The sequence below is a fragment of the Globicephala melas genome, chromosome 2, assembly GCF_963455315.2.
Source record: "Globicephala melas chromosome 2, mGloMel1.2, whole genome shotgun sequence".
Taxonomy (NCBI): Eukaryota; Metazoa; Chordata; class Mammalia; order Artiodactyla; family Delphinidae; genus Globicephala; species Globicephala melas.
Genome location: NC_083315.2, coordinates 49,390,328 through 49,417,590, shown reverse-complemented (window position 1 = coordinate 49,417,590; position 27,263 = coordinate 49,390,328). Strand labels below are relative to the sequence as shown.

Genomic DNA, 27,263 nt, shown 5'->3' with positions numbered 1-27,263 from the left:
TAAACACATATATGCTTTAATTAGAATTTAAATAAAAACCACAAAAAAACCTACTGGAAAACATTCATTCTCTTTAGGAACAATGTGGGATTTTTTCTTAGATTTTTATTTTTATACATTCTTATGACATATCCCTTCATAGGTGGTTAGCAAGATCAGCTTTTCAGATGATTCCATTCTAAATATACATTTTAAACAAACAATATCAAAACAGCCAGTGGGAAGGTGAAAAACATTCCATTAATACCGTTTTGTCTACACAAAAATAAATGTGAAAAGACTGGTTGTGTCCTTACCCTGTCCCACCACACAGTTGACTACTATTGTCTCCAGAGTGACTGGTTTTAAAGGACATGGAGCTGTGGCATGACCTGTCACAGGGTCAAGGGCACACCCTGCTCCTGGGTGTTCCAGAGACTTAGTAACCAACAACAGCTCATGACTCCATATTGGTAAATACTCTTGTCAGGATACTTCTTAAAGATATGCATTCCAACATGGAAATAAAAATTAAGATCTAAGACATTTATTTTCCAATGGAGGTCAATCATGACTTTAATAAACCTACTCACATTAGCCCTCATTTCCAAGGTCACAAGCTAGGAGAGTGACATTAAACTAAGCCTACTTAGACACACATAACAGACTCCCGCCATCATCAGTCTGTCTTGCCATCAAACAGTAGGCTGTCACCTTGACCGAATTCTCACCAATAAATAACTTATACAAATCATTACCAATTACAACTAACATAAAATCAACTCATCTTTTTATTAGAAACAAGAAGTCTTCATTGGCAAAGCCGTCACCACCATACCAGTTTCTGACAATCACTAGTGCATTTGGCAGATAACAAAGGTTTACACTTGCAATTCAAATCAGCTTTCTTTCTATACCCGCTTCACGGTGTTTTAAAAATAGATCACCCTGAAAGCTGTGCTGCATTGATCCTCCACTTCTTGATTAGGAAAACGCACTCTCCCTAAACTACTTGTTGTAGCCATTCCTGGCAGCTGAGGAGATATGCGTTGTGGAGGTCTGAGGGCCATCAGTAAAACCTAGAGGGAAGACCCTCAAATTCCATTACCGGCCCCCATCATCATGTCCTACCTGAGGATGACAAAGTTAGGGGCAGTACAGTTTCGACAACATTAAGTGAAAGAAACTAGTTTGGATTACAATACTGTGCTCCTAGAGATACTATCTTTATGTGAGGCTACACCTTTAAAGAAGGAAGCTTTAAAAACAATACCTGTATGTAAAATAAAATAAATCCAACAGAACACACCCATTCTAGTATCTTAAACCCAGTGGTGTATATCTACAGGGCCACACTCTGTGGCCCAGAAGAGTAGGGCCTCTGCCTTCCTCCAGGGCCCTTCCTGGGTGCTTCAGGGCTGGGCGGCGGGAGAGGCATCCAGTTCCCTCCCCAAAACACCTTATTCTGTTTAATGTATTATTTGTTTCCCCTGGACAAAACACCGCCACTGTCATGATTTCTGTCAAAAGTGCAAAAACCTCCATGAGGTTGATTGCCGTTTTTCCATCTCTAACTCTTTGCGCTCAGAAAGGCCTCCAGCCCATCATCAGTGGGTTGGAAAGGGCTTCTTTGGGAGGCACAGCCCACCTGGGCTTTCAACTTTACTGTGCATGACCATCCCACAAGTCCAGCTACAGTCTGCGCATCAACGTTCTTTTTACTGTCTTCAGGGTCTACCTCCCACCAGTAAAATTAAATGTTTAGAGGCTAAAGTGCAGAAAAGCTCAAGTATACCTTGGTAAGAGCTGGCTACTCCAGAACTTAGGTTATAACAAAAAAGAATATTTAGACTGTGCACTAAACCACCTAGTATTGCAAAAAATTGGTACTGTAAGCCATTCCCAATAATCATCCCCCCAGCCCCTGTCCCTGCCTGGACGCAGTGCAGAGTGTTCCAGGAACTTATGCAAACATAGCTAGTGTGTTGATCTGATATACTGCAGGAGGCTGGAGCTGTCCTCTCCATAAATAAAATACTATATTATTTAAATTTCTGCACATAGAAAGCAATTCATTCAAGTTTTTAAATGAATTTAACTCTATGACAAATAACTTTTTCCTAAGATGAAATCATTTAGCTTTTTTTAAAATCTGCTTATTTCCTATGATTTCTTTTTGAAAAGACTTTGGAAAGAGAAAAATGTATTCATTTTTCCCTTAAAATGTTAGTTTACTATTTAATGTTAGCACATGCAAATAAGATTTACTCTTAAATATATTACTTTAATCTCATTACCATTTAGGCATCTTACCTAGATATAGTTTCAAACAGATGTGAGGCATTTCTGTGACCTGGTGCAAGAATGGTAGAGTAGAAAGAAAACTCCAGAACAAGGAACTTTTAAGACTAAAAAGATAAAAAATATTTTTGTCAAAGTTCCAACTCAATAAAATTCCAAAGCCTTTTAAGGCATGAATTAGTTTGAAATCTTTACAGATTATCAAGTAAATTGACATTGCCTGGAGCACTCTTTAAAGAAAGTAAAAAAGGGGGGAGGTTTTAATAAAGAGTGAGCCTCCCTCCCCTAAAGGAAGTAAAGGCCTTTGTGTGTCGGTATGTTACCCAATAAGATGGCATTTAAAACAAAATATGTTTATCAAAACCAGTGTCCCTCATTCTCCTCCTCCTGATTGTCCAGATAGAGGAGGGCAACCTTCTTTTCATCCGAAATCACCGACCTTTGGTCTACCATCCTCTGCAGCTGCACCATCTTATCAAACTCGGCCTGCTCCTTGCCCTTTTCCCCGGGGGCCTGGTGTTTGTCCCCCGCAGAGCCCTGAAAGCTCACGCCAGCTGCCAGGTCATTCCTACTGCTGGCATCTCTCCAAGCATCACGGTCAGACACACTATAAGCTTCTGCTTCTGTCCCTGCGGGGAAGAGGACTGTGGCCTCTCGGGTCCAGCGGGGGGTCGTCTCTACGTTACTCACGTCCATCTGAAAGGTAAACGAAGTTTCTTTGGGCCCCAGGGCAACATGCCTTAGTGTTCTGCCACTGTCTTCGACCTCGCCTACCTCAGGGGAGTCCACCGAACCAGCAAGTGCAAATGTTTTGGAAATGGGTCCGTGGAAGACAACGTGGGCAGAGGTGTTGGTTTCTGCAGGACCCAGCTGGATATGCCTAAAGGATCTGCTCACATCTGATGTCGCTTCCGCCCCTGAGGTGTCTACTGAACTAGCCTCCTGAGGCAATTCAGAAACGGCCCTTTGGAAGGTGCTCTTTTCAGTCATCAGGATTTTCCTACCCACAGCGTAACTATGGGTGGCCTGGGTCACATCTGCCAAGTCCTCTCTGTGGGCTTTGCTTTCTGAGTCACTAAATTTCAAGGGTGGGGGAACTATCTGCTCGGTGCCTTGATGCCTCTGAGGCACGGTCTTGATGTGCCTGATGGATGTGCCATTCCCTGACCACACTTCCGTGTGCACAGAAGCTTCTCTGACACCCAACTCCATTCTGTCTGAAAGGGGGGCTGTGAGCTGGATCTGCTCACTGAACCCCTCCCTGAGGCCTAACTGAAGGTGCTTCACAGAAGTCTGGGTACCCACTGACTCTTCTGAAAAATAATCACCAACCTTCCCTGCCTCAGAAGCGGGAGCCTGAAAAGTAATTTCCCTCTTAGAATGAAATTGTTGGGAGCCAAATGGGCTGTGCCTCCCCGATCTGTCAGGATCTGTGGAAACCTCTGCCAGGCCAGGCTCTTCTGAGTCCCCTGCCCCCGGACAGGGAGAGTCAGGCCCTGGGAAGAAGACTTCTTTGGACAATTGACTTTGATCGGGACCCGACGTAAGATGCCTTGCGGACAAGCTGGCTTCCGCCGAGCTTGCCGCCCAACTCAGGTCACCTTCCCCACTTACCTCCACCACCTGGGCGGCGGATCCTTCAGGTGAGACTTGCTCAGCCCTCCAAGTTCCAGGGGGCACTATTTGAACGTGCCTCACAGACTGACTGACGTCCTCCAGCACGTGTGACTGGGCAAAGCCCCTTGGGCTGGTGACTTCCACGGTGGCCAACACGGGGCCCTGGGAAGTGACCAGCTCCGTGCGGGAAGAGGCCCGGCCGGCGTCGGCCTCCTCACCAGAGGGGCTGTACAGCTCCTGGGTGGCCCAGCGCTTGAAGCCGCGGCTAGCAGCCGGCGCCTCCATTCTGGCCTCCCCATCTGGGCTGCCAGGGGCCGGGCTGTGCCGCCTAGCCAGGCCGTCTCGTACCACCGACTCCACGGCCTTCTCGATCTCCCCCGCTTCATCCCTGCTCAGCTCCTCCAGGTCTAACTGATCGGCATCCACCGTCTGCGAGAGGTTGACTTCGGCCACTAAGGTCACAGCCCCGCCACCCGCGGTCTGGACTTTCTTTACATCAACGGAACCACCCCTGGCCCCGCCCTGACCCTCTCTGGTGAAGGTGGACAGCTCTTCCTTCATGCGCTCCGGAAGGCTCTCCTCCAGTTGCTCAATCACTTCCACCAGCTGGTGCCTGGGCTCCTTGAAGCCTCCCTTAATGGATGTGTGGAATTCATGTGGTATTTTAATTTCCTTTTCAATGACTATGGGTTCAGCATGAAATTCACCACTTCTCGCTTGTCCTTTCCAGTGAGTAGAACCCATGTCCCCCTCCAGAGATGCTTCTGGAACATCCAGTGGCTTCACAACCTTCTCTCCCAATGCATCGTCCCTCTCCATTCTTCTCCGAGACCCTGGCACAATTTCATCTTGCCAGGAGTACCTGATGGTGGATTCCTCTTCGATGTGGATCTGCCCATACACAGGGCCTTCATCTCTCTCATGGCCACCAGGGTATTCGTCCGGAGTCGACACCAAATAACTCTGCTCTCCCTCCAAGTCACCTGCCTCCGTCACTTCTTCAAAGTGAGTTATGTTCTCTTGGGGCTGCCTGGTCTTTTGACCTTCATTCCCTGAGCACGTGATATCTGTTTCTCCGTAAACTTCCTCCTCAACAACAAGCCCCTTGGAGCCCGGAGACACGTCATCGACCTCCTCCACTTCGAATGGTGTAGAAAACTCATCCGCCTTCTCACCACTGACATAGCTCACGGGCTCTTCGATGATCTCCACGTTGACGACCTTTGCTCTCCCCTCTCTCCCCTTCAGACCAAGACTGATTATATCTCCGATCAAATGCTCAGCTGATTTTCCTTTCAGCTTCACCTCCTTAGCATCCTTGCTTAACAGGTAGTCCAGGCCAGCTTCATCTGAAATGTCGACCTCTTCAGTCAGTTTTGACTCCACGACTATCTCAGTCTTTGTTTTCCTGTCACCGGGAAGCTCTTTCCTGTCCACGTAAGTGACTTTTGTGTCTGGAAAAGAATCAGCAGATGCTTCTGTCTCGGGAGAGTGGGTAAACTGCTTCAGGATACTGGAAACGATGTTCTCAGCTATGGTTTCGGTCGTGGAATTACCTTTCAGAGAGCCTGCAGTGTCACTGGTGCCCAGCCCGAGCCCCGCCTCTCTCGTTTCCACCCCTCTACGTGTTCCATCACCAGCATCCTTCTTTAGGGGTGTCTGGAGACCTTGGGGGGCCGCCTCTGCTGTGCTGTCCTGGGATACTTCTAGACTGATCGGTATCTCTCTCTCCCTCACGCTTTTCTCCTTCAGTGACTCCTCTTTTGCCTTTTCCTTCATTTGCTGGCTTTCTCTCTGTCTTGCTTCTTTATCTAACTTTGTAAGTTCTTCCCACCTTAAGTTTCTCTCCTCTGAAGCCTTCTCTTTAGAATCAAACATTTTCTCTTCTCGCTTTGTTTGGATGGTTCCCGGTCTGTTTCTCTCCTGCTCCCTTGTGGCTTTAGCTTCCATTTTCTTTCCCAAAATGACGGTCCTCTCATTCGACCAAGTGCGCTCGGGAGCACCTGCCACCACATTGTCCCGGCGTTCTTGGTAGGACTCTTGGGCAACGGCGGACTCTTTGGCTAAACTAGTGGGGGGACCCTTTATACCTTCGGTTCTTGGTCTATCAGGGAATGTTTTGACTTGAGCTTCAGTATTTCTTAAAAGACCAGGGGTTGGAGAGAAATGTCTGAAGTTGGTTTGACTGCTGGCAGTTTTTTCATAAGAGTTCTCCTGCCGGGCAGTGACAAAGGAAGAGTATCTGGAGCCCAGGAAGTCTCTTCTGGCAGCGCTTCTAACAGCCGTCTGAGAACGTGGCACCAGGCTGTGACTGAAGCTCGCCGAATGTGCTTTCTGCCTTGGAAACAGATTTCTTTCGTTTTCCCTCTGTAATACTGAGGTGGTAAATTGATAGGGCTTGTTTCTGAATTCTGTAGGAATTGAACAGTGCATTAAAATGACAGTCATCATTACCTTTTTTCATCTGAAAAGCATCACCACAGATCAAATCCCATCCCATCATAACATACACTATTACCACAGGAGGGTCATTATAAATGAGATATTTTCAACCCCCAAATTATTTTTTTCTGGTAGTTTAAAGAAACCTATGACAATAAAATATAGCCCTACGAATGCTTCCACACAACACTTTTCTCCAATTACTGATCTTAAAATATTCATGCATCTTAAATATATCAAACGTGTGATCGTAAAGCATGGCACATGTGCCAGAGACGTTAGGGGCGCTATTTATGTGGCAGAAATTTCACAATTTAGAATCCTTCATTTCACTTTGTTGAGATAACTTTATTTTACTGATTAGCAGAGAAGAGCTTCATAATTACTACAGAGTACATAAATACTAAACACTGAATGGCATAACCCCTCCACCTTTTACTATGCTCTTATTTTTCATTGATTTCCATGTTGGGCCAACAAATATTGAAGAATTTGACTTTTTTTTTAAATTCCTGATTTCTTCTATTTTTATACTTTTTTTTTTTTTAATACAAACATTTCATTTGAAAAGGTGCCAAAGCAGGAAGCCAACCAACCACCAATACTACAATCTGTCTTAATGTCACGGTCCTGGGATTGGGAGGCGGGCTTCCTGCTTTGCTCTGGACCATCCGCAGACATGCCACCCTGGGTACCTGCTCTTAGGGGTGGCAGCTGGTGGCAGGAATGTGGCCGGGCCAGGAGCATCATCCACCCTGCAGGCACCCCTTTGTGCCCACCCACACCCATCTGCTGAGCTGGCTTCTCGCCCCCTGGGTCTCCCCCATGGCAGCCAACCAACCTTACTCTCAAATTCAAAAGCAAACTTGCTGGACACTAAGACCAAATCCCTTCCAGTCACAGATGACTGGAACCAAAATTATTCTGAACGCAGTGACCTGTCAATCTGTGAAGTGTCTAATAGGAATGTTGTTTTTGAAAATAAAGATGGGGAGTGTTATTTTTTTTTTAAACTACCACCTATCCAGATTGACTGTTATAATCACATTCTCCTGACAGCACTAACCAGTACACACATGTAATCCCTATGTACCATGATTTTGAGCATGGCAACACTCATGGAGCCTGAAACTACACAGAGCAAGGTGTATACAGAACATACTGCACATAATGTAATCCGCCCTTGCTTAGCCAGAAAGCTTTTTAAGGTTTTACAGGACTGAGAAAACTTTAAAAAAAAAAGTTATCCTACAGGTTCTCCGGGTCTTTCTGATGAACATTAACTCTCTAATGTCAGTTCAGCTACAGGAAATACAGGCTTTGTGCTGCAGCTTTTGGCCCGAACAGAGGCTGACTTCAGGGCACTAGGCGACACTGCCGCTCACACCACCCTGAACTGCCCACGCAAACCTAGGCTGGTGGAAACAGTGTAATCCTTCCCACCTCTCCCGCCGGTGGGGTCACGAGTTCCAGTGTTGATTGCCTGCTGTACAAAGTAATACCTCCCTAGGTTTGGGTTAAGGCTGTAAGTCTTTGGTCTGTAAAGGGTGTTCCCTCCACAGGGTGTGATGAATAAATCCATGTCCACCTCTCACCCTTCACACTTTCCAGCTTTCCATCAGCCCTCTCCTCCCTCACCACCCTGGGTAGGAAGCACCCTCAAACACTGGCTAGATGAACAAATGAGTTAATGAAGCCCTTTCCCACACAATTTCATTTGCATTATTATTGAAACTATGGCCCATTAAATAAAATCTATTTGATACTTGAGAGGGACAAATGACAGGTATCTGAAAACTCTTATCTAACCCCAACTCTTCCAGATAAATGATGCTTTACTCTTTATCCATGGAATGAACCTGCTCAGATAGACAGCATCTTAACGTTAAATGATAAGCTTTCCTTATATTTACCTTGTGGTACATTTTCAATGCGCTCAATCAAGATCTGTATCTCCGGATTACTTTCTCCTTCCAGTAAGGCTCTGTAAAAATTATTTTAAAAAAACTCATTAGGAAATAAAAGACAAGAAGTGCCTCTGTTAGCTGTCGATCTGGTCAGTGATACACTGTCACAGTGTCATGTGTCTGCAGATGCTGCACTACTGCGATGCAAGCCCACCCCAGCAGACCTGGCTGGAGAAAGCGTCTCTCAGCTAAATGAACAAAATGAGGGGGCCAGGGCTTCAGAAGGACTGGAGAGCCAAGGCCTTCTAGAAAACCCTTCCAAACCCAGGGCATGGAGGAGGAAGAGACAGAGGGATGTGGGCCCAGGAAGGGAGGTTGGGGGTCTGGCTTCCCTGGGAAGCAAGGAAGGGCCCATGCCTGGCAGGTCACCCTGGGCTACAGGGACCCAAAACAATTACTACTACCCCACTGGGGTCTCTCTGGAGTCACAGGTCAGGGGCTGACTAAGGGCAGAATAAGGACTGACATTTGTTTGTAAATAAGGCAGCCAGACTGCATCTGCAGTTTTCATACTGGGTTCCATGGGGACATCTTAGAGATGAAAAAAGAGGAGAGATGGAAAGGGCAGGCGTAAGAGGAGAAGGAAGAGCTGCAGACCACCCCCCTCCACCACCATGGCCCCCAGGGGTCTCATTCCAGGCGGCATCTAGTTATCTCCTCTGATAAAATGGCAAAATGAACTGGACTAGGTGGTTTCTTTGGCCATGTCTAGCTCCCAAAGTGTAAAACTCTAGAGTCTTCATTAAGTTGTTATTCACGTCTATGACTCAGAGCCCTGAGGAGAGAGCAGAGGTCAGGCCCCATAGCCCCAGCACACCGCAGTGGGTCAGTGCGGGATGTCCATCGCTTGGAGACCCTAGGACATGGGCTGCTGCGGGCACACCAGTTGTTCAGTTGCTAGGGCAATGTGTGAGGTCACTAACGTCAGTTCCAAGAAATATACTGCATATGGCAAAGGGCAAGCAGAAGCGGGGTCCACTTGGAAATGCTGATCTGACCACTGAGAGCCAGGCAGCCAAAGAGGGAAGGGACGCCGGAGCCGGTGAGGACTCTCGGATCAGGCAGACCAGGGCCAAGTTCTATTTCCACTGATTCAAATGCAGTGATTCCCACAAATGCGAGAAGCCTGTGGGCAGGTGGAAGAGAGCAAGGAGGCCCCCCTGAGGAAAAAGCAAAGACAAGGATGAGAGGGATTCCAGTCCAGGTGTGCACAGGAGGGTTCTCCTGGAAGCTGCGACTGCAGTGTGCATGTGTGGACGCAGGAAGCCGAGGGGCCGCGTCCAGAGCCCTGCCCTCCATGCCAGGCGAGAGCCAGGAAACAGGACACCAGCCCATTAATCCCACACCCTCATGACCAAGCATGTTCGGTTCCAGGAACACAAATAGCTTCCACTGCCGAGAAAATCCCGAGGTCTGTGTAGAATAAAAGGAACACGTTCAAGGTAAAAGTCAGCCTGTGAGGGTCTGTGCCCCAGGATGACAGTAGCAGGAAAGGTAGCATCCTACAGCTAAGGGTCCACGGCGGGCTACTGAGAAGCCAAGTCCTATTTCAGATCTTCTCTCTGCCTGCTTGGGAGGAAGGCTCAGGTACCACAGGGCTCCCATGCTAGCTGCCCAAGGCAGGACAGAAAGTGCTTGCAGGGCATCCAGGTCAGCAGAGAACTGATGACTGGGGAGGTGGCGGCGGGGTGGGGGTGGGGGGTCAGGATAAAGAAGATCCCCTTGGGGGAAAAATTTCTTCCCTCTCCCCTCAAAGGGGAATGGTTTTGCTTCTCTTTCAGGGAAAATCCAAACCACCACCAAACTTTTACCGAGTTCAGGACCCTGAGTCAGGAGGGGGCACCAGACCCCGAGGGGTGACACAGCACTAATGCTCCTGTGCCCCAGGCCTTCACCAACCCTAAGACTGAGCACCAAGCAGGCTCTAACCCTCCCCTCTATCTTACCAAGTCCTCCTGGCAACCCCACACTGGGCTGACGATGGGCATCCTGGCCCTACAGGTGAGCAGACTGGAGTGCAGGCCTGCACTCCTCAGCGAGAGAAAGGGAGCCCAGGCCTGGGCACTCAGCCGCCCTGCAGGCTGCCTGGGCCTCCCTGCGGGGCCAGAGATGGTGCCATTTCACATACATTTTAGAACAAATCCTGCAGACAGACCCTCCAGACCATATTAATGAAAGCAGATCCAACATCTCTTGATGATTTCAATCGAAATGTCCCTACAGGGAAGAGCAGCAGCTCCCACTAGGGAAGCACTCAGGTCCACAGTGACTCCTCCTCCCAACGGCTGATCCAACAGGCAGGAGCCACCTTCTCGACCTGGGCGCTCAGCAAAGGGCCTCACAGGCATGCTGGGACACTGGTCCCTGAATCCATGCCTTTACGAACCCTCCACCCCCACCCCCGCAATGACACACGACAACCCGTCTCCACCAGCACAGCTCACAAGACTAGGTGGCAGAGGCATAAACAAAGCGCCTGGGGCAAGGCCAAAAAGGGTCAATTCCCTCAAAAGCTCTCAAAGGAAGGTTTTTAAGGAACAGACTCGTACAACTTGAAGGAGCAGGTCAAGCAGTCTCTGGGGATTTGGGGAGCGGTAGAAGAGAACTGCCTGGGACCCACCGTGCCAGTGAGAAATGCCAACCGCCTGAATCACGGGCTATAAGTGAACATCTAACACAGGCCCACGGGTTGGCAGCCTCTCGAAAAGCAGGAAAACAAGCAGACATGTGCTGGAAAACCAGGTCCCTGGCCTCATTAAGGCTGCCGAGACAAGCCCACAGGTTGGAAGGGAGCTCTAATGTGGCCCCTGGCTGGGTGCCAGGCCCTAACAGACCACCCACGGGCCAGCCAGCAGCGGGGCTCCCGTCTGGGATAGATCATCCTGACAGCAGCTCAGGGCACATCTGCTGCGGCTCCACACAGTGGGCACAAGGCGGCCGCCCTGCACGCCCACCAGAAACAGGGACAAGCGCCAGGGAGGAGGCAGAGTCGGAGGATGTTTCCAGAAGCAACGCCAGTGGGGGAGTCTGCCTGGTCCTGGGTGGAGAGATGTTTCACGTGGTGCTTCCTGGCAAAACGCAGGCTCTTGGAGGAAAAGGGGGAGGGGCTGGGAGAAGGAGCTTCTCTGGGCCCCAGCTCCAGAGAGGACAGGGGACCGACCGCCTGTCACTCTAGACTGGGGACTGGAGTGGGAAGGAAGGAGAGAGGGGCAGAAGTCCATCCACAGGACCAGCATCACCATCTGGTTTGGAAAGGGTCTGTCCTAAGCACAGGCGTATGAAAGACAACAAGGAGGCAGTGGTGCCAGGCAGCCTCTGGTCATTTCCTCTGTGCTCAGGATAAAATCACATAAGGAAAGCCCATTTGTCAATTCCAGAGACAGAAAAAAAAAGACTGACATAAAGAATAAGATTACTAATAAAGCAGAAAGAGGAAGCACAGGGAGTGGTTAACAGAGAAACCTCCAGAATCAGGTTGCCTGGATTCAAATCCTGCCACTTCCTAGTCCTATGACCTTGGGCAAGCCGCTCAAACCCTCTGTGGCTCAGTTTCCCCATTTCTGAAACAGGGAGCACTCACAGGTTTGCGGTGGTAATTAATAAAGTGATTGGAAAGTTCTTGCAACAATGGCTGTTACAGAATATGTGCTCGATAAATATCAGCCATCATCATCATCACCTACATCATCATCTATTGACCTCAGAAGAAAGGTGATTTTCCATTAACCAAAGCAGTTCAAGAAGGGAAGAGATTCTGGATTACCTAAAGTCATGGTTAACTGAGGGCTAATTCATTTACGCAATGATGTGGGTAAGGCTAACAACCAAATGTATCCGTTGATCCTAATTTTCTATCCTTAAAACTACAAGATTTTATTAACTTCAAATTTTTCACCTAATAACCAGGTAAGTCTCAGTGTTAACATATTTCTATAGGTTTTCCCAAAAATAGGATTCAACTTTAAAAAAAACAAAATGGGGACTTCCCTGCTGGTGCAGTGGTTAAGAATCCACCTGCCAATGCAGGGGACACGGGTTCCAGCCCTGGTCCGGGAAGATCCCACATGCCGCGGAGCAACTAAGCCCGTGCGCCACAACTACTGAGCCTGCGCTCTACAGCCTGCGAGCCACAACTACTGAAGCCCACACGCCTAGAGCCCGTGCTTCAAAACAAGAGAAGCCACTGCAATGAGAAGCCCGCGCACTGCAACGAAGAGTAGCCCCCACCTGCCGCAACTAGAGAAAGCCTGCGCGCAGCAACAAAGACCCAATGCAGCCAAAAATAAATTAATTAATTTTTAAAAAATGTATTTCTCCAATAACTTGAGAACTTCCCAAGAAATGTTCTCCTTTGAAGAGACACATAAAAAGGTACAGGTGATCTTAAAAACAATGGAGCAACCAGAAACATCATTAAAATGATGAAATTAGCAATGTTAAGCGTTATCTGTACTGCTTCATTAGCAGTCTAAACCTAGAGACTGAATATTCTCAGTTAAAACCCGCCACGTCTGCCCACTGCCATCAGAAAGAGGGAAGGGGGGCTCTGCACGTCCTCCCCCAGCACAGACATACAAAGAAACTAACCTTTTAAAAGGACTTTGCCATAAAGTCCCCAGGCAGGAAACTTTTGCACTACATTTTCGTATCTGGCCAGGCAAGACTCCCTTTAGTGTTTTCTGTCTGAGAAATCCTTTGGCCCTGCTTTCCATTTTTCCAGGTAAAACTCAGAATTGTTATATTCTCCACCCCCAAAACATAAAAAAAAAAGCCTCTTTTTAAATTTTGATGGAGATTTCGTCATCTGTCCCCCAGATAAGAAATCCAGGATGGGCCCCTTCTTACCCTCAGTTTTGTGGTTTCTGGACTCAGTTTATTCCTGGGTTATTTTTGCATTTTTTTGTTTCAATTTTGACTATCTTTTTTTTTCCAGTATATTTTCTAACAGCTTACTCCTGATGATTGTGTTCTGTTCTCTTTTTTGGGGGGTGGGGGATGGGGGCAGGAGTGCTCTATTTATTTTTTAACTGTGTTTCTGCAAGTTCTCAATCGATAGCTTTGGGGCCTGATCTTTATGTCAGCAGTGGAGGGGTTTGGGACATGGTGGGTTCTGAATACTGTCAGTTTCACCATCTTCAGATTATACACTAAGTCTGAATAAGCCCACTGAGCCCTCTCCACCTGCTTTGTGGAAAGGGCTCACTGTAGGGTGATCTAGTTTACAAGAGTGTGTGCCCAGCAGCACATCTGCCCACGTTCCTACCCAGAAACCTCCTGCTCCCGGCCCCTCCATCACTGCCCCCACCAGCCCTGAGCAGAGGCTCCCTCGGGTACCTACCTATGTCAGGTCCCGAATCTCCGACCACCACATGCACCTCCCGAGGCCTCTGCCCCCACCCACAGACACACATACCCATTCCACTCCAGGCCCAGACCCTCCTGCACTCCACCTGCAGCAGCTGGCTCCCCTCTCCTCGGCTTTGGCCCTGGGACCGCCCCATCTCAGTGGCCTGGCAATGGAGGCCCCTGCAATCTGCCTCCTTCCAGGCCTCTGCTGATTCATCTTGCATTCTCCTTCCTCCACTTATTTTTATCCTGACTTGGGCACCTGGAGCTCCTTTCTGACACCTTTCTGCCAGTCCAATTCCTATTCCCCACTTTCCCTGCCCCTTCAAGGCCCAACTCAAATCCCACATCCCTTGAAAATCTCTCTTAATTACCTCGGCCTGAAGCTCTCCATTCCTTCTCCTAAACCATCTTTATCAAACTCTGTTCATTGGCAGCAAACCATGTACAGTATTTCCCTGGATACTGTTATTTTAACATCTTGTTTGACTTTTCACCTAACCATACTTCTCCCTCCCTCCTCCCATGCCACCCCCCACTTCCCACCTCCCCCCCTTCTATGTCTGTTCAAATCTCTGCCATCCTTCAAGACCCAGATCAATCTCATCTCCCTCTAGAAAACTTCTCTGATTCTCACAACTCCCTTCTGATTCCAGAAAACCTGCACTTGTGTGTCTTGGGGGACAAGCCTTGTCTCCTATGGTGTAGGAGGCTGCCTCGGTCCGCGCAGCCTTATCCACAGCACACGATCCTCAGCACACGGCTGCACGCTTCTGAGCCCCTCTGAGCAGGCACCACACCCTGCATGCCGAGCATCTCCAGAGCAGCCTGAGAGCACAGACCCCACCCAGCTCACAAACCACGGCTTCACGGGTGTGTCTCTCAGCCACCCAACATACATGGCCCTCAATGACAGCCCCCAAAACCAAGCTACCCAGGGACGCCCGAATCCTCGGCATTGCCACAGATGCCACGCCAGGTCAGTCCCCAGATCCTCCCTTGGGCTGCCCCCTCTGCCTGGAAAGCCCTTCCCACATGGTCTCTTCCTGGCTGCCCTTCCTGCAAGACTTGGCACTGCCTCTTCCAGGAAGCCTGCTCTGCACACTCCATCAGCCCCCCACAGCACCAGCACCCCACTCAGCCTGCCTATCCTCTGTCTTGTCCTCTAGGTGCTGTGAGACAGGCTTAGAGCTTTCTGGATGCCTGTGGGCTGCTCTGCAAACAGTAGTGTGCACACAAATCACCTGGGATCTTGTGACAAGGCAACTTTGATCAGCAGGTCTGGGGTGGGCCCAAGGTTTCCCACAAGTTTGAGATGCCTAGTGATGCCGACACTATGGGTCTGCAGGCCCCTGTGAGCAAGGCCCTGGACCAGTGTTTCTCTTCCCTGGATGCATCTGACAATCATCCTCGGAGCTTTAGCACTACCATGCCTGGGCCCACCCTGTGCCAATCTAATGGGAATATCTAAACTGGGTCCAGGAGCCGATGCCTCATCAGCTTCTCCCGGTGATGCCCACGTGCAGATGCAGCTGAGAACCACGCCCTGTCCTGTTTCCGAGAATCTCCCCTTTCATCCCTCAGCCCCTCGTATAACAAGCACTCACACGCCAGGAAAAACCTCGAGATGACATATCAGGCAGATAAGCATCTCCAGCCCCACATGACACCACTGGAGACAGGCAGACAAGAGCGAGCACAACTGTGCCAGCCTGTCTTCTCCCACACTTCCCCCTTCTCTCAGCATCCTCAGCGCCAGTCCAGCCCCACAGCTTCTGCCCATCATCACCTGCAATGTGGGAGCAAAGGGCTCATTCTCACATTCACCTGCCAGGTCAGGCGCCACGGTCTCCCTGGCCACCAACTGGCCCACTTAGGTTTGGTGAAATCCACCAGTCCTAGACTCTGAGGTTTGCTTTGTTTTAATTTTATTATTTTGTTAAATTATATATTTATGTATAAACTGTAAGTCTATCCCTATAAATTATGAGTTGCACCATTTTATTATTACCTTAACGTTTCTTCTTTAAGGTTACCGGAAAGGACTAAATATCTGGGTTTGGAAGGACTCATGATACTTGAGACCTGGCCTCAGCACAGCCCCCAGAGTCCAGCCGTGCTGCGATGTGCTTTCAGCTTTCCAGAGCCACAGCCCTTCTCTTCCATGTGCGGTGTGTGAGCAGTGGCTCACACATCTCACATGTCTGTCTGAGCAGTGCTAGAGGAGTGGCCCGAAACTTCGGGGAAACACAACCTCAGCCACGGCGGGCGAAGCAATGCCTGCTGCAGCACTGGCCACCTCTGGACAGGGCTGGTGAGCAGTCACACTGCACAGGACCCTGGAACGTGGTCCCCACGGAGCTGACTGTCCCTGCCGCCCTCAGAGAGGCAGGGTGTGGGAAGAAGGTCAACTTCCCAGAGATGGAAGGTCGAGGTTTGTAAAGATCAAATGGGCACTTGTGAAGAGGAATTTTCATACCTGGCCTCAGAATTTGGGCAGCAGCACAAAGTACTGAAAGAATCACGTAAGACGTGACAAGGGTTTACCTTCAGGACACTTATCAGTGATAAAAAATGCTAGGCTTTTGGCTGATACAAAGAAACAGGTCATATTCTACCGCCTCTTTGTCTTTTAGACCTGCGGGCATCTCCCAGACTCAATCCTAAGCACTGGAGGGCAGGGGGGCGGCAGCAGTTCTAACCACAGAGGCTGGTGTCTGGAGCTGGGCAGCACCGGGCATATGCAGGCCCCTGGGCTGGGCTCCGCATTTTCCCCACGCAAACTTGGACTTCAGGAAGGCACACAGTGAAATCAATCACTCACTTCCCAAAAAGGACTGATGCTTCCTAATCTCCTAGGCGACGGCCAAGTCAATCCCTAAAAGGGTTAAAGAAATGCCCGGCCACAGACAGGAGTAAACTCTGTCCCTGCTGACATGAGTGAAAAAGGCTCGCAACCAAGAGAAAAGCTAGAAAAAGCTAAGCCTTGAGGAAAGCTAAGCTGGTAGGGTTGTGAACACCTACCAGAGAGGTAAGGCCCCGGCCTCTCAGGCAAGATGCCCACCTGTGCCCTCTGACTTTGCATGACAGAGAACTGGGGGCAGGACAAAGCGAGGAAGGAAAGGGCTCAAAATCCCAGAGAGATGAGGCATAAAACCAAAGTCTCCTGACTCCGACCCAGAGAACTTTTACAAAAAAGGAAACAGGAAGATCCAACTGCCTCTGTAGAGAAAAGACCTCACCTGACACCAGGTGTCGCCTAACAGGGGCACAGATGCGGGTTTTCTAGGCTGACCCAGCATCTGCTCTAGAACGATGCCTGGTTTGGGGTACCTCCCGCCTGAATCTCAGTCCATGTGACTCATGGGAAGCTAACCCCTTTCAGGCACTTTGTTCCCCCAGCCAAGGATGGGCACATGACCCAGCAGAGCCAGAGCAGGTCCAGGAGTCCTACTAGGATGGTGGGAAAGAGCCCCCTCCTCTGACCACAGGATTGGAGGTTGCAAGGACAAAAGCCTGGAGCTGCTTGGGGCCCCTCCTGCCACTGTGGGGGCAGAGCAAGGAAGGAGGGGCCCAGAGCAGGTAGGGACAGCCCGCCAACAACCCCATCCGGGCACCGGATGAACCTACCACACCCAAAACTAAGGACTTTTTCAGTTATATGAGTAATAAATGCCTTTTTTGACTTGAGCCAGTCTGAGAAGGACTTCTGCCACTTGCAAGTGAAAAAAATTCTAATGCTTCCTTCCCCCAAATAAAGCCCGATTGTTTTGAAGTTTTCCTTATTAGTAAAGCTCAGCTTATCTCACTCGGCATTTGTTTCAATACCCTACCAATTTAATTTTGCAATTGTTCACCCCATGAGATTTCCAAGAAGATTGTGGAGATGGATCTTGGGAAAGACAGGCTGGCAAGTGCCTCCTCTCCCCTGCCCCCATGCCCTGACCAGCATCCCTTCTGCAGGACTCAGGCTGCATAGTTCCCAGAGCAGTGACCCAGCAAGGCCCCCACCAGCTTGGCCCTAGGACCATCCCTCAATTCAGCCAGGGGCTCCGCCAAGGGCTGCCATGCTCGGTGGGTAAGGCACAGGCCCTCAGCAGCCTGGACCCCTGCTTCCAGGCCCCTTCCCTCACCTGCAAAAGGGATGTGTGGTGTCCACCACCAGAGGGTGACTATGGGCAGTGAGCAGCTGCGAAGGACTTAGCACTGCGTCTGGCAGGCAGTAAGTGCTCAGTAACACAAAGCCACAGCCACTCCACGGAGGCTGCAGGGACTTTCACACTGCCAGCTCCAGCTTGGTGGACTCAGCGCAGCATCCTTACCTATAGGTTGCCACCTCCAGACTGAGGCCAGTCTTCACCTGCACGAGCTCCTGATAGTCCCGTAGCCGGTCAGCCATGGCCAAGGTAAGGGCTGCCTTCTCATCCTCCAGGCAGGCGATCTCTCTCTAAGGAGAACAGAAGGTTTTGGGATCAGAGGACTGGAGCTTTGCTGGGTTGAACTTAAGGTACCAAGAGCTCAGGACACAAAAAGAGATGAAAAACCTCCAAGTTTATTAAAAATGCAGTCATCACAAGGATGATTTTTATTTATTTTTTAAATAATTTTTTTAATTTTTGGCTGTGTTGGGTCTTTGTTGCTGCATGCAGGCTTTCTCTAGTTGCGGTGAGCGGGGGCTGCTCTTCGTTGCCGTGCGTGAGCTTCTCATTGTGGTGGCTTCTCTTGTCACGGAGCAAGGGCTCTCGGTGCGTGGGGTTCAGTAGTTGTGGCACGTGGGCTCAGTAGTTGTGGCTCGCAGGCTCTAGAGCTCAGGCTCAGTAGTTGTGGCACACGGGCCTAGTTGCTCCGTGGCATGTGGAATCTTCCCAGACCAGGGCTCGAACCCGTGTCCCCTGCATTGGCAGGCATATTCTTAACCACTGCACCACCAGGGAAGTCCCAAGGATGATTTTTAAATACTATATTTCTCCCACCTGGAAGGTTTCTTTTTTTTTTTAATCAGCACATAAGGAAGATGTGGCTAGGACACAGGCTTCTCTGTTCATTCTCCCTAATAATAATGAATGCTTGTAAAGCATCTCTACAGCTCAGACATCAGTCAGCTTAGGGAAGTCAATACATGACACTAGTGAAGTAAGATGCTATTTAAAATAAGCCAAGACTAGGGACTTCTCTGGTGGTCCAGAGGTAAAGAATCCACCTTACAATGCAGGGGATGCGTGTTCTATCCCTGGTCAGGGAACTAAGATCCCACATGCCATGGGGCAACTAATAAGCCCATGCACCACAACTACTGAGCTCGTGAGTCTCAACTAGAGAGCTTTCATGCCACAAACCACAGAGGCCACGCACTCTGGAACCCGCATACCACAACTACAGAGCCCACATGCCCTGGAGTCTGCATGCCACAACTATAGAGAGAAAATACGCACACCACAACTAGAGATAAGCCCGCATGCCCCAACGAAAGATCCCGCGTGCCTCAACGAAGATCCCACATGCCGCAACTAAGACCCAACGCAGCCAAAAATAAATTTAAAAAATAAATAAATAATAAATAAATCTGTTTAAAATAAAAAAATAAAGAGAAGTTTAAAATAAATAAATAAGGCTAGAAAGCAGGGGTTTTACTATATTTAAAACAGAAGTTACTCAGATCTGAAACAGAATTTCCCCCATACTCATGATACAGAGTTCTTTGTTTCACCTAGAAAAGCCACTTTAAAATCATCTGGGAAGAAAAGTTATGTTAATGTGACAAGAATATATTCTGGGCATAAATGTCAAAGGTCAGACCTGGATATAAACTTTTATGACTGTTCTCGTGTAGTTTAATAAGTGCTCCCTGGGCACGTGTTCACATCGCCCCCATAGCAATTCCACTCCCTCCTGGTTAATTGCATCTGTCCATGTCCCCCGCCCTGGCTGGGAGACACTGCAAGGCACAGTCTATCACTGCCTCATGCATCCCCCCCAGCCCCTGCCTCTAGAAAAATGCCCTTCACATGCAAGTCACACAGCACGCAACCGGTGAACTAGATTTAAAATGAAATGATCAATATAATATTACCCTCCTCAAAATGTACTGTTTTTTTTTTAATAAATGTTTTTATTTATTTATTTATTTATTTTTGACTGCGTTGGGTCTTTGTTGCTGCACACGGGCTTTCTCTAGTTGCAGTGAGCGGGGACTACTCTTTCGTCGTGGTGGGCATGCTTCTCATTGCGGTGGCTTCTCTTGTTGCAGAACACGGGCTCTAGGCATGCAGGCTTTAGTAGTTGTGGCACAAGGGCTCATCAGTTATGGCTCACAGGCTCTAGAGCACAGCCTCAGTAGTTGTGGCACACGGGCCTAGTTGCTCTGTGGCAATGTGGGATCTTACCAGACCAGGGATTGAACCCATGTCCCCTGCATTGGCAGGCAGATTCTTAACCACCGCGCCACCAGGGAAGTCCCCAAAATGTACTATTTTCAATCGACAATATATTTAATAAACACAATGGTTTCATTTGTACCATTTTACAGTTTTTCCCTACTCTGCATTACAGTTTTATAAAACATTTTATAGTTATGCTGGGGAATAATTAACTGAACAAATATTTAAACTTTGAATAAGTCCATATACTTTAACTTTTGGTTTGCAATGGAACGTAGCATTATTTCTGAATACAATTAACAGGATACATTTTTAGACATTCATCTTTGTGGAATTTAAAAATTATAAGACAACGGGAGAAGGAATCTATTTTCATTTCTCATGTAATCCCTCCACCAAAGGCACCTGGCAATATGCTGGCGGCCCAAAGTAAATAGGTAATGTTTATGAAACTAAGGAATGACTGTAACTAAGATCCCACACTGGCTTTACCATCTAAAAAGATGCATGAATGATCAGCATGTAAATAATTCTGCTTCTCATAGCAGTTCTATATATCTAAGCTAATAATTGTTGTTAGGTTATTTTTGTCTATATAAAGTATGCTAAAAACAAAAACTGAAGCCACTTAGCTTTTAAAGCAAAGGAGTAAATTTAAAAACCGCTAGCTAGTATCCCAGGGTGGGTAAGTGTAAACACCCTCCAAAACTGGCATTGTAAATAGATAAAGAGGTTCATCAAAGCAGACCATTGGCCAGTCTTGATTTAAGTGACAGTTGGCAGAATCTAGTCATAACATTCACACATTCTATAGTTAAGTCTCAGTGTTAAAAGCCTATGTTCCCCCATTTTAGAGGGAGTATAAACTCAGGTACAAGGTTACAGTATAAAATGTTCTGTAAACATATGACTCCTTCCTACTACAGGAAATTCTACCTAAATATTAAAAGTTGACAATGTGTAGTCATGCCTTCTTCACAAAAAAGTTGGATTGCTGTTAAAATGCTCAGAAAAAAAAAATCAAACCCATTCAGTTCTCTAACTACAAGCCTCCTAAGCAGGTCAAGATCTCCCAGCCATGCCAAGGAGGTAACACGAAGATTCTCTCCCTCCTGGGGGTGCAGAACATTTCTGCACCTCGCAAAATAAGAGGAGGAAAATCAAACTGTTTAAGTTAAAATAAGTGCAGTTCCAACCACATTCCCACGTGAGTCAACTCTTCCTAAACGGTCAAAGGAAAATTCGTTGACTTCTGGAAGCAGGAATGTAAGAATTATTGGCTCCCAACAGTCTTCACAGAAATTGTAACCGATCCTGCTGGTTGAATAAAGCTTCAGACTAGGCCTCCACTTCTCCAGAAGTTTTCAAACCGTGGGCCAAGCCAAGGCACTGGAGCCTGAGACACAGCAGCTAATTCTAACCCAAGCGGGAGCAGTTTTGCCAAACGTTAGAGCTGGGGAGAAAGGTCACCTTTCTAGTTGCTATTTAGAGAACATTTGGGCAGCATCACAACTGATGATGAAATGTAGGCTACACCAGGGAAAGCCTGCTGCCCTCATTGTCCAAAGAATTCACTTTCTCTTAACCAAACTTGAGCAGCTCCTTGCTGAGCAAGTCACGCAGACACAACAGGAAGAGCTTGCAAGTGTCACCGTCATGCACTGAGAATCCTGAACATTAGAGAGCTCGAGGGAATTTAAATTCTGTGATAACCTCATTTAGATGCAAAAACTAGATGTGTTAATAACAAGCATTGACTGGATGCTAACTAAGTGTTTATAGCTCTGGCCCATACAACACCGTGAACTCCAGACCCATCATTTTATGTTACAAGACCAGGTGGGTATCTCAGAGGCATTTCAAACTGAAATCTGCTCTCCCACCCAAGCCTGCCTTCCTGCACCAAACCCCTTCCTCCAGCTGCTCAGGGCCCAGGCCCTGGAGCGGACTTGATTTCTCCCTCTCTCCCACCACATCCAATCCATCCACAAACCCCGTGGGCTTCAACTTCAGGGTAGATTCCTGCCTCTGCCCTTCGCTGCTGTCCCTGGCCCAAGCCTCCAGCACCTACTGCCTTGACGGTGGCAAGTGTCTCCTAAAGAGGTCTCCCTACTCCCAACAGGTGCCCCACACAGTCTATGTGTATCACAGCAGCCAGGGAGATCCCATGAAGACTCGAGTCACCACCCGCTTCTGCGCAGAGCCCTCCAGCGACTTCCTACGTGCTCAGAGCCGAAGCCCAGGTCCTGTAGAGGCCATCTTCGCCCCCTCGCCCCAGCCACGCCCGCTCCTGAACACTGAACTGTTTCCACCTCCAGACCTGTGCAGTCAAGGACTTTCTGTTTTGTTTCCATTATGCTCCCTGCTGTACCCCCAGCACTTAAGAGGCAAACTTGGCACACCAAGTACTCAATGAATGAACTGAATGGGGATGCACCCTGTGGGCCATTTTCATTACCCCTAGTTCACAGGTGGGGAAACGGAGACACAAACAGTGGCAGAGCCACAATTCAGACCCAGGTAGGGCAGCTAAACCAGCTCCATTCCAGTCGAAAGAAAGTTCTCATTCAGTCATGTCTTGGGAGCGTGGAAGCTGGCCACAGGCAGCCTCGAGGCTAAGAGTGCACTTTCACAAGCCAAAATCTCAACATTTATGGGCTAAGGCTGGTGTAAATCACAAACGTCTTACAGTTTTATCTGAAGCCCATTTCTGCAGACTGGGAGACAGGGTATATTAATTAGGCTTCAAGTGATCTGAACTACATATAAAATGCTGGGAACTTGGATGTCAGTTCAGCAAACTCTTCTCTGGCAAATCTGAGGTGAGGGGCCTCCCAGAGAGGTCTAAGGCATGTAGGCCATCTGGGAAGGCCCAGTTTTCCCAGAAAGAGAGTCCCAGTGAGCATCTTTCCCCCTCAAGCTGCAGTGCCAGCCCAGAGGCTGGGCACTATGTGGGTGCTCCCGCCTCCAGATGAGGGAGAGGGGTTCCCATTAAAACCATATGGCACACGTTAAAAAGTAAATGAGGGCTTCCCTGGTGGCGCAGTGGTTGAGAGTCCGCCTGCCGATGCAGGGGACATGGGTTCGTGCCCCGGTCCAGGAAGATCCCTTATGCCGCAGAGCAGCTGGGCCCGTGAGCCGTGGCCGCTGAGTCTGCGTGTCCGGAGCCTGTGCTCCGCGGCAGGAGAGGCCACAACAGGGAGAGGCCCGCATACCGCAAAAAAAAAAAGTAAATGAAAGACTTAACACTAAAAGTATTCTGACAACAGCCAGCTGGGTCTGAAAGCATTTTAGGACTGTAGATTAACAGGCACCTCTGTGCTATCCCTTAGGAAGAACACTGATCATTGTTCTATGAAAGCAAACTGAATACTGGTTTGAAGTTCATCTTTAATAGAACAGATAGAAGAGAGGGGATGTTGCCCAGTGGTTAGTTGCTCAGGCAATGCAGCATGAATCAAACCCAGGCTTAGCTACTTACTAACTAGGTGACCTATGGACCTCAGTTTCATCATCTGTAAGATGGGGTAAATATTAGTACCCACCTCCTAAGACTGATGTGAGGACTGAGAGTGAATACACATGTGATGGGCTTGGTACCTCTGGTACCTGCCACACAAAAAGCTCTTGATAAAGGCTAACTCTTAGTAATGAAACTTTTATTACAGTAAATTAGTTAAATCAGGTTTTATGATATTTTCAGTCTCCCCAGGCTAAGCTTCTATAGAATTTGAAAACATCAGAGGCTTGGGGTTAAATCATCAATATTTATTCTTTAAGAAAATAGCTAGCATTTTTACACTTCTTAAAAAAAAATACTAACGCTTGGTAGTGAGTCTTTTGGAATGCAACTTGAAATATGGTTGCTTTAAGATAACTGGTGAAAGATTCAGGCTATGGATAAGGAAACATTCAGTATAATGAAACAGCTACAAATTGGAACTGAAAAATATCCAAGTCCTTATAGACATTTTCCTTACTCTTTACTTTTAGGGGAAAGAAGCAAATTCCAATAGGGGAGATATCACTGGACAGGAGGGTGGGATCCTAGTTCTGGGGCAGGTGTGACCCCAGGGAAAGGCCCTGGAGTCCCTGTGTCAAATAAGGTGATTTTGAATGGCACTTCAGGTCCCCACCTGTCCTGGAATCAGAGGAACTCTGCTTTTATCTGTTTCATATCTGGCAGTGCACTTAAGAGTTAACTGGGGGGGAAAGGGTTCTGCTGCTAAAAAAGAACACTGAAACCAGAGCTTCCAGGTCCAAAATGAGCCAAGTGAGCTATGACTGCAAACGAATGGTGGGGATTTAGCCCACAAAACACGCCTCAAAGAAGCCTTTTCCAAACCTGCTTGCACAGCAGGGACCCTTGAGGTGGTAGCAGGGGTTCCCTACAAAGGGGTTCAGTGGCCAGTGAGTTTGGCAGGCGCTTCTCTTTGGTTAAAAGCTCTGTGAAAGCTTACATTAAAGACACTCTTTAACTTTCACTCAACACAGAGCATGAGGCCCCATGGAACTGGCATCCCTGGCCACCATCGTTGCAAAGGGAAGCGCTCTGGAGTCTAGAGTAAGCTCCGGAAATCAGCACATACTTCACCGGCCCCTGCCCTTGTCCCACCTACAACCCCAGCAGAAGGCTTTTGAAAATTATGAGGCAGAGACCAAACAAAACCTAAGATCCAAAAGATTAAATTCCAAACAACTTTGTACTGTATTGCTTTATATGATTTCCCATCCAGACTCTAGTTCTTTGAAGAGTGAAGCCCCAGTACAGTGCTAAGGACCAGGGGTAGTCAACAGATAACTAACTGCTGATTATTTGTGGATGCCTGTGAGGTCACCACAAGCCTCTATGCCACGACTGCCATGTTTCCTTTACTTCTAATTTTATAAAAAGGCACAAAATCATCACTCCAACACAAATTTTTAACTTGAAGCTACAAACTGTTCCCTTTAAAATATTTCTGAATTTGTGTGGATGTTGTCTTAAACTGTCATCCTAAGATGACAGTTTGAGGATTTGGGAATACTTCCAATTCTGGTCCAGACTGGGCAGGACCAGGGCTAACCCTGGGACTGGGCTAGGTGTACAGACAATAAATCCAGCCACAGGTGTCACCGTGTCAGTGTCAGAAGTCTGAGCTCTGCTTCTCTGAAATAGGAACTGTTTATATTACCTGTACTTGTAATAACATCCTGCCATAGGGACCTGCGTTACCACAGCTTTTACACAACCCAGAGATCGGACATCAGCTTGTACTGTGAGAAAAACACCTCTGATCTTAATGCTCTTTTCTGCATTAAGATTACTGCCCCTCCTAAGAACAAATGAGGCAGTGGCCCAGGGAGCCACCACCAGCTGCTTCCAACTGGGAAATCAACCTGGCAAAATAAAAACCGATTTGTAAAACAAGTTAAGTTTTCCCCAGGGGAGCGAGCCCTAGTGCCAGCGGGGCTGCCATTCTGAACGGCTCACGATAAACACTTGGCCATTGCCTAGAAACCTCCCAACACTGAGACTTGTCTGAGAAGGAAGAAGCTGTCACCTCTGGAAGTCACTTCTGGGGCTTCTTGGTTGACTTTTAAGTGAACTCGGTCTTCAAAGCACAGGAAACTGAAAGAGAACCTAGAGCTTGACGGGGTCATTTGTCAGGATGCACCCAGTCATGCCAAGGGCCAAAGAAATTGACAACCAAATAGGAGGGCACGGACGGGTCTATCCAGCGGGACCTGCCACTTGGCACGCGCCCACTGAGTCGAAGGGCCAGGGGTGGCGAGATGCCGGGACCCTGAGGCCCCACTGCATAGCAGGGCGGTCCCTTCGGTGCCTGGGTCCCCACCGGCACTCTCTGGGCCGGCCCCGCACGTGGGCGACGTCGCGCCTGGCATGAACGAGCCGTGGTCCGGGGAGCCCCACCGCTCCCCCGCGGCCCCCACCCGCAGGGCGCGCGGGCCTGGGCTGGGGGCTTCCCAGCGCACTGACCTGCCGCTCCTCTGCCTGCAGCTCGTACGCCTCGCGCACCCGCAGCAGCTCATCCTCCAGCAGCGCCCGCAGCTGCTCCAACTCGAGCACCTCACGCCGCAGAGCCTCCGCCTCCTGCGCGCACAGCCGCGTCTCCTCCTCGGCCTCGCGCCGGCTATCCTGGCCGCGCCGCAGAGCCTCCTCCAGCTCGCGCACCTCGTCCTCGTACAGCTGCACGGTCTCCCGCCACGACTCGGCCACAAGCAGCGCGTAGCCGTTGTGGACCTCCCGCATGCGCGGCGGGGGCGCGGGGGCGCGGGCGCGGTAGCGCAGGGTCAGGCCGGCGGCGCGCGCGCGCAGCTCCCGCACGTCGCGTTCGTGGGCCTCGTCTAGGCCGCGGCGCTCGGCCTGAAGCCGGCCCAGCAACGCCTCGAGGGCGGCGCGCGCGCCCAACTCCTCCTGCAGCTCCCGCCGCTGCGCGTCCAGCTCGGCGTTCAGGCGGCCACGGGCTGCGCATGCCTCCCCGCCCAGCAGCTGCAGGTCCCGCAGCTCGCGCCGCAGCGCGTCGCGCTCGCCCTCGGCCAGCGCTGTGGCCCAGCTCAGTTCGTCTAGCTGCTGCCGCAGGCTGCGCGCCTCCTTGGCGAAGCTGGCTTGCGCCTCGGCCCACAGGCCCTCGTACCCATGCCGGCCACGCAGCTCCTCCTCCAGGAGCAGGTTTTCGCGCTCCAGCTCCCGTACCCGGCCCACGTAGTCGTACAGTCGGGCGTTGAGCTCCTGCAGCTCGGCCTTCTCGGAGCCCGTTTGCAGCCGCCAGGACAGCATCTTGATGGTGTACGGGTCTCTCCCAGCCGGCCAGTTCCCTCCTACCCTGGTCTTGTCCCCTCTGCTGTGCCGCTCCCGCCGCACCGCTACTCCGGAGGCCCGCAGACTGGGGCGGGAGCTGGCGAGAGGCGGCACTTAACAGGCCTGGAGGGCGGGAATGGGCGCGGGCCACGGCCTCCAGCCAATCAGAGCGCGGCCCGGCGCGGCCACTGTGGCCGGACAGCGTCCCCTGCCGGAATGACAGTGGCGCCGCGCGGCTGTCCAGCCCAAGGCGTGGGCGGTCGTGAGTCCTCGTCGCCGGCTGTCGGATAACGGCGGGCAGGACTCGCAGAAAGAATGCCGAGGAAGACTCCCCGTTACTGTCCTTCTCCCATTCACCCAGGTGCACATGGTCACCTGGCCGTTGCTTATCAGGCCACACAGCTTCTGTGATGTCAGCACCCAGACCTGTAT

The 27,263-nt window shown here is 49.5% G+C and overlaps 1 protein-coding gene across 2 annotated transcripts; it reads right to left on the bottom strand.

Moving 5' to 3' along the window:
- SYNM (synemin) lies at positions 1-26,942 on the bottom strand. 2 transcript variants are annotated; one of them, XM_030873141.2, is made up of 5 exons: positions 26,010-26,942; positions 17,975-18,099; positions 8,253-8,323; positions 3,895-6,308; positions 1-2,976 (listed from the first exon to the last, which is right to left on the bottom strand). In XM_030873141.2, exons 1-5 carry the CDS (start codon positions 26,808-26,810, stop codon positions 2,638-2,640), a joined length of 3,750 nt encoding a protein of 1,249 aa, XP_030729001.1. In that variant the 5' UTR covers positions 26,811-26,942; the 3' UTR covers positions 1-2,637. The 2 variants fall into 2 exon arrangements, with proteins under 2 accessions (XP_030729001.1, XP_030729000.1); XM_030873140.2 differs by having other exon boundaries at positions 1-6,308.
- Between the last annotated feature and the right edge of the window lie 321 nt (positions 26,943-27,263).